Raw genomic sequence first — 7,566 nt, forward strand, 5'->3', positions numbered from 1 at the left:
CTTTCAGCAACTCCATTTTGCTGGGGTGTGTGCTTAACAGTTCTATGTCTAACAATGCCAAATTCAGAACATAACATATTAAATTCAGCATTAATAAATTCAAGGCCATTATCAGTTCTCAACACTTTCAATTTTCTATCATATTGATTTTCCACCTCAATTTTCCATTCTTTAAATTTAGGCAAACATTCATTTTTAGTTTTAAGCTGATATACCCAAACATATCTACTATAATCATCTATTATTGATAAAAAATAATGTTTACCTGAATGAGTTCCAACCTTGTGAGACCCCCACAAATCCGCATGTACATATTCCAAAGGCCTTCTTGAATTATGTATAGTTGTAGAGAACTTCAATCTGTGGTGCTTTCCCAAAATACATGTCTCAAAGAATGGAAGTGAGCCTGTTTTGAACTTTCCCAATAAGCCTTGCTTGTTTAACTCCTTAATGCCCTGTTCACTCATATGTCCCATCCTGTGGTGCCACAGTTGCATCTGCACTTCCTAATGTGTTACAATACTTGCTTCTGAAGACATGATGGTTTCGCCTTGCAGTAAGTACAATCCATTTTTCTTTTCTCCCTTCATCACAGTGAGAGACCCCTTTGAAATCTTCATCTGACCATTAATGGATTTGTAACTGAAACCTTCATCTTCCAAGGCACCAAGAGACACTAGATTTCTCCTTAGTTCAGGAATGTGTCTGACATTGTTTAACGTTCGAATAGTTCCATCAAAGTGCTTGATCGCCACTTTCCCTATGCCAATGACCCTGCAAGCATTATCATTACCCATTAGCACAGTTCCACAATCAACCTTTCGGTAATCAATAAAATTTTCAAGAGTTGGGCACATATGAAATGTGCAACCCGAATCAAGAATCCACTCTTTTGTGATTCTTTGATTCGACACCATAAACATATCACCATCGGATAAACATTGGTCTGCCTCCTCTGCAATAGACACTGAGTTTTGCTTCTTTTCTCTGTCTTCCTTGAGTTTGTTTCTAAACTCATTGCAGAACCTCTTTATGTGACCAATTTTACCACAGAAATAACACTTTCTGTCTTTGTGATATTTCCCTCTTGACTTTGATCTAGATTTAGATCTATTATGCCCTCTGGAATGATCCCTTCGAACTAGATCTCTTCCTCTTGCTTGCTCTTTCCCTCTTGCCATGAGTGCTTCATCTTTCAGCTTGTCATATTCTTTGTTCAGTTCTTGTTCCTTTGATTTAAGTGCTCCAAGAACATCATCAAGTGTGAGTGTGTCCCTTCCATACTTGATTACTGCCTTGAGTTCTTGATAAGCCGCTGGTAGAGATCGAAGTAAGATGACAGCTTGACTTTCTTCATCTACAAAATATTTCAGATTAGCTAAACCAATAATAATTTGATTAAACGCATCAAGATTATCATCTAAAGACAGATTTGCAATCATTTTAAAGCCATATAAAGATTCTAGCAGATTTATTTTGTTAGTTAACGAAGGCTTCATGTAGATCTCTTCGAGTTTGTTCCACAACTCCCTTGCTGTCTTTAAGCTTTGAACCTTTCTCCTTACTGTATTGGAAAGGTGCATTATAATGGTGTAATAAGCTAACTCCTCCATATCTTCAATCTCTTCTTTCTTCAGCGTCTCTGAAAGTTCATCTCTGGGTTTGAGAGCTTTAGCAACTTTCTGATGAACAAGAATCCCTTTCAAGCTTTCTCTCCACAGCCTGAAATCTCCGGTTCCATTGAACTTCTCAAGTTCGAACCTTGCTGTAGTACCCATCTTTGAATTTGATCAATCTTGGATGAATCTGGGTTGAATTCTGTCGAATCTTGGTCCTTTCTCGCGGATCACGAACCTGGCTCTGATTTTGTAGGAATTTGCTCTGATTTTTAGGAATTATTCGACCACAGACTCATCTGGCACACGCCCAGATCAAACTGACGATGACGTAAATCAGCAAACAGATTAGTAAGAAACCAGCAATAATCAAAGAAAAATAAAAAGAAATGAGGCAAGAGAATTTATCCTGGTTCTGGTCCTAAGATCAATTCGATCTTAGGCCGTATATCCAGCTGAGCATCATCATCTCCAATCCACTATATCAATCTTGAGTTTGTACACTTTACAATGGTAGAAAAGAGCCTAGGAAAAACACAGCAGCCCCTCAAGAACAATCTCAGTTCTTCCTGCAGAGAACCCAAGTTCTTAGTCTCAAAGAACTTCTCACTATCTCTCTGTTTCACTGCTTCTCACTCTAGGATTCACTCTTTTCTTATTGTAATTCTCTCTCTCCAAACTCTCTCTTCCGTATACTGTTTTTCCTTATCCTCAAAACAGAAAAAAAATAAATAAATAAATAAGCTATTTATAAACATAGCTTTTACAAGAAAGTAAATCTTGACTCTAGTTCCAGCCAAGGTTAGTTTGATGCAGTTAAACTTTAGGAGGATTAACCCACATGGACATATATTGGTTTTTGTTTTAAATATATTGATGTTGAAAAACACTGAAACAACAAGACTTATAAGAACCAAACACACACACTACACACACATTCACGATCACAAGACAAAAATTTATCCTGGTTCGGTTCCAAATTGAACATATTCCAGCTGAGCTCGTCCACAAAAGTTCCTTCTCTGATCTTCAATGTCAGAAGCTAATACAAACCCAGCCAAGACAATGAGTTCTTGGCAACTCTCACCTTGTTCCTCACCACACAGCTCACTCAAGTAAAACAGAGTAAAGGTCCTCTGCTCTCTTACTAACCGTGCTCTTTCTCAAGTAGAAAAAAAAATGATAATGAAAATCACTCACTCACTCCCTTAGCTCTAGTTACATATTTATGCTGCTTTTTGGATACATTAATCAAAGAAAGAAAAAGATTAAATAGCTAACGGTGACCAATCTTAGGTAACCGTTAATGCCGTTATTACTGTGAGAATTAAACAAATAATGAAAACGTGTATGCTCATGCATAAATAAGAAATTATGGGTGAAATTTTCAATCATTAAATTTTCAAATATTACTGCAAAATTAAAGATCGAACATACTGGGGAGTTCATATTACACATATAATGATGTTGTTTAAGACCGACATATACTCCCTTGGAGTTCAAACAAACACAATATTACAAGAAAGGCACTAACAAATAAGTTCCTCTACAAACAATAAATAGATAATCATTCCTCTTATATGATGACAATTAATTCATAAATATGTCAGCCAATATTCAAAGTAGTGATTCATTTTCGTAGCTAATTAAGAAAAGGGTAATCAGTGTACCCAACAACAGGATCCTGTGTGTAAAAGGTAGTCCTATCGTACTTATTCAAAGGTGCATTCAGCTGAAATCTCAATACTAAATCAGGGTTTGAGATAAAAAGACGACCAAAAGACACCAAATCTGCCTCATCATCGGCTATGGCTTGCATTCCCAGCTCCCGAGTGTAGCCACCACTACACATGAAGGTTCCCTGGTAGGTTTTCCTTAGTGTCCTCATTAAGCGGGCATCTTCTTCTTCTCTACCGGGTCTGCCTGATTCCGTCTTACCAGTGGCAGTGAATCGAGGCTGAGTCACATGGAGATAAGAGAGCTGTGATCCCTGGTCCAGTTGGAGCTTGTTAAGCCTCTCTATCACTGCTAAACCAAGGCCGAGCGGGTCCGAGTCCAGGGCGTCAAGGTGATCGATTGCTGGTGAAATTCTAACACCTACTCTATTAACACCAATGGCCGAGACTACTGCTTCAACCACTTGCATTAACAATTTGCAACGGTTTTCAATAGAGCCACCGTACTTGTCAGTTCGATCATTGATCCCATCCTTTAAGAACTGGTCAAGCAGGTATCCATGTGCACTGTGGATTTCAATTCCATCAAAACCTGAACATGGCCATTACCAAGCATGTCATCAAGAAATTTAAGTGAGAGTGCTTTTTGGAAACAATACATATACTGTCATGCTCAAAAATCCATTTTAAATAACTTGTTACGCTAGAAAATCTTCACCATTTTAAGTAACCTCGCTAAAGGGATAGAATCCCACAACTGAAAATTATTAGTGTACGCACGGGTATGACAGTGACACAAATTTATCATGTTCTTTAGTAATCTATTATAACATTCTTTCCGTTGGAGGAGACACTCATAGCCACTCCATGTGTGATAAAAGCAAGTTTATTAAACTAACCGGCTTGAATGGCATTTATGGCCGCACGGCGATAATCCTCCACCACCTCATGTATTTCAAAGGTCTCCAAGGCATGAGGCTTAGGATACGTCCCAAATGACCCGTCTGGCAACACAACTCTCCACTTGTTTGAAATGGGCTTGTCCGTTGAAGATATTGGTGACCCCCCAACAGGTTGAAAAACTACAGTTAATGCATCATTAATCAGATTTTGTTGATTTAATTAATTAGTTTATATAGATTAAAACGAATCACGAAATTGTGACCAACGTATGATTTTACCTTGATGAGAGGCACGACCAACGTGCCAAAGTTGACAGAAAATGATGCCTCCTTTATCATGAACTCCGTCCACTACGTTCTTCCACGCCTCCACCTGTTCTTCTTTGTAAATCCCAGGGACATTTGGGAAACTAACAAAAAAAAAACAAATCACTCATAATTAATACTTCCAAAATAGAAACATATAGACCAATATTATGACTGACTTTACATGTTTGGTATAAAATTATAATTATGTATCTAGAAAAAAACAAAAATAATATGGTCCTACCTTGAAATATTGTTGACCAAAAGTATTTATAAACTCATTATGTCTAATTACGGGTCGAAATTGTTATTTCCTAAGAACCAAAAGTCAACTATCTTCTTGATAAAAAAGGCCAACTTTATTATCATTGATGGCACAACGTGGTATTAGAAATGAAGAGCAATTACGAAACCTACCCCGCTGAGGTGTTGGAGATGGAAGTCCCTTCAGTGATGAGGAATCCGCCTTGGGTGGACCTCTGTTTGTAGTACTCGGCCAGAGCAGCCCCAGGGATTTCATCCAAAGCTCTGCACCTCGTCATTGGCGCAAGCACCACCCTGCCAACCAGACCAGAATCTCACATTTAATCCAAACTCGTAAAGACAAAAAAAATCGTTCAAACACATATCTTAATCCTTTTAGTTATTCTAAATTAACTCATTTTTAGATCCAAAAAAGTAAAACAAGGCCGGATCTGGTGACTAACCTGTGAGAGAGATTGAAGTTGGCCATCTTGTAAGGGGAAAACAGATTGAGTCCCACTGGTGCAATGATTTCCCCCATTAGAGCTGGAGCTTAATTACAACCTCAGAAAACAAAACGAAGATCTGTATGCACAAGCAAAATAATGACAACAATAATAATTAGATTGAAGAAAAGAGGAGCTGTATTAGTAACGAAAATTACAGCTGGAACTCTTTTAGAAATGTCAACGGATCGCAAAGTTTGCTGGAATGCTCTCCTGTCCTCGCCCTGCTCCCCAGCGGGGGACGAGGAAGGAATCTCATTCAGTTAATAAAAATACAAACAAATATCATGATAATTCAAACCATGTCAATTTGCAAGTTACTAATATTTATTAGACTCCCCAACATATAATATATATATCATTGATAAGACTATGTACTGTATATTAGCAGTGATAAAATATATTGACAGAGGATTTTTGTCGTCATCATCCTGTATAAAATATGAAATAGTGAAAAAGATAAGGAGTTAATCCCTAAAATCAAACAAACAATTTATAAAAAATAAATCATATATATAAATACTTGGTCATAAAAAAAAAGATAAAATCATAAAAAGTTAAAAGACAAATGCATGTATGATAAAGAAATTATATGTTGTAGAACATTAAAAGGGTGACACTCCAAAACTTGGGTAGAGATATGAACCGGCTACAGCTTGGCTTTGTGAGGTATCTGAGACTCAATTGAAAATGTCCTTATAAGACCATCTTTGATTTGAATCAAGTTTCTTATGTTGATAACAAGACAGAGTCCAAAAGGCGGCGCACATATGTTCAACGACCCTTATGGGAAATGTAAACCATTTTAGCATATACAAAATTAAAAAAAAAAGTCACAGCAGCCTAAAATGGACCACTCAAATCTCAAAACACTTTCTATGAGCTAGAATATGGAGTTTCTATTAAGTGAGCAATTTTACTTTGGTCTCTTCTTAAATATTTTGGTTAAGCTTTTCAGCTTATTCCATTATTAAGCTTTTTTGGCTATGAAAAACTGTATCGGTATAGAACCTTCTGGTGTAAAATATCCAACATCTGCAATGTGCGGATATTTATTTGATTGAACTTGTATTGTGTACAATTAACTAGGCTCTTATGTGTGGTACAAACGCCTAAAACTATATAGCTTAAGAGGCTAAGCTAAATAATAATATTTGGTTCAACAATTTTGCGAAAGAACGCCAATTTTCTGTTTTTGAAGAGAGAGAAAATATGACTGTATTATAAACAGGGTAATATGCTGCTGTTGATTCTAATTTTCTCTCAAAGTAACTATCAATACAATTTCCTTGAGCAATAATTGTATTACATGAGAAAGAGACCAAAGCCAATTTTTGGAATTCTAAAAAAAAATTAATATTGTATGATGAGCAACTATCCAAACTCTAACTTGAAATGTCCCATTTCACATATATAACATACATACAAACCACCCAAAACCCCAAAACAAAAACACACAGAAAACAGTTTAAAAGCCTAAGATTTATGTACTTTTTTTGTTTCCCATACATATCTTCATATTAATTAGTAGAATTTCTGTATGAAAAGGAATAATAATAACAACATTACTGGAATGACAACTATCACTCTAAATTGTAATGAAAGGAATAGATAGAATACCAAATAGAAATGGGAAGGGCTGAGATCAGGTGGAGTCTGCCGCGGGTGGGTTGCGCAGGTGACTGGCTGGGTGGCTCAAGTGAAGACCTTGAAACTTGAAAGGCAGAGAAGGTGGAGTCGAGAAATTGAAGGCTTTGGAACTAGTGGTGATGTGTTATGAGAGTTAGCCTTTGATCATTATATATATGAAACGATTTTTGAACGTTCTGTTTCTAATTCTATTTTTATTGGTTGGTATGGGAGGGGAGTAACTATCGTCCTTTCAGACTACCGACCAAGCAACTTTTTTTGTTTTTGTTTTTTTGAAGTGACAGATCTTGGACGGAGTAAAAGTAGTCAATGACTATATAATAAATCAGTATCGGCCATAATAATCACGTTATTGTGGTGTGTTTTTGCATATCTTCTTTTATTTCTCATTGGCACCAGGGAGGAGAGGAGTCAGGATTCATGTTTTGACCGTTGACTTTTGATTTAAGCCAATGCATGTGTCTTGCAAATCTAGTTAGGCTTGGTTGTTATAATTATGGAGGTGCGTAGCTAAATTTTTTTAAATTCTATTATCTCATTAAATTAGGAGTAATGATATTAAAATATTCATCTAAATATTATACACAATAAATTTATTTTAATAAATATGATAAACTAGATTAATCTATAATTACTATGTGTAATATTTTTATGTATAATTTAAATA

General features: G+C 36.2%; 1 protein-coding gene across 1 annotated transcript; it reads right to left on the bottom strand.

Annotated features, from left to right (window-relative positions):
* Positions 1–2,998: 2,998 nt before the first annotated feature.
* LOC133797315 (12-oxophytodienoate reductase 3-like) lies at positions 2,999–7,029 on the bottom strand. The gene is made up of 6 exons (XM_062235180.1): positions 6,870–7,029; positions 5,208–5,328; positions 4,918–5,058; positions 4,474–4,604; positions 4,192–4,374; positions 2,999–3,884 (listed from the first exon to the last, which is right to left on the bottom strand). Exons 2-6 carry the CDS (start codon positions 5,282–5,284, stop codon positions 3,259–3,261), a joined length of 1,158 nt encoding a protein of 385 aa, XP_062091164.1. The 5' UTR covers positions 5,285–5,328; positions 6,870–7,029; the 3' UTR covers positions 2,999–3,258.
* Positions 7,030–7,566: the final 537 nt, after the last annotated feature.

This window comes from Humulus lupulus, chromosome 8, assembly GCF_963169125.1.
Source record: "Humulus lupulus chromosome 8, drHumLupu1.1, whole genome shotgun sequence".
NCBI classification, from domain to species: domain Eukaryota; kingdom Viridiplantae; phylum Streptophyta; class Magnoliopsida; order Rosales; family Cannabaceae; genus Humulus; species Humulus lupulus.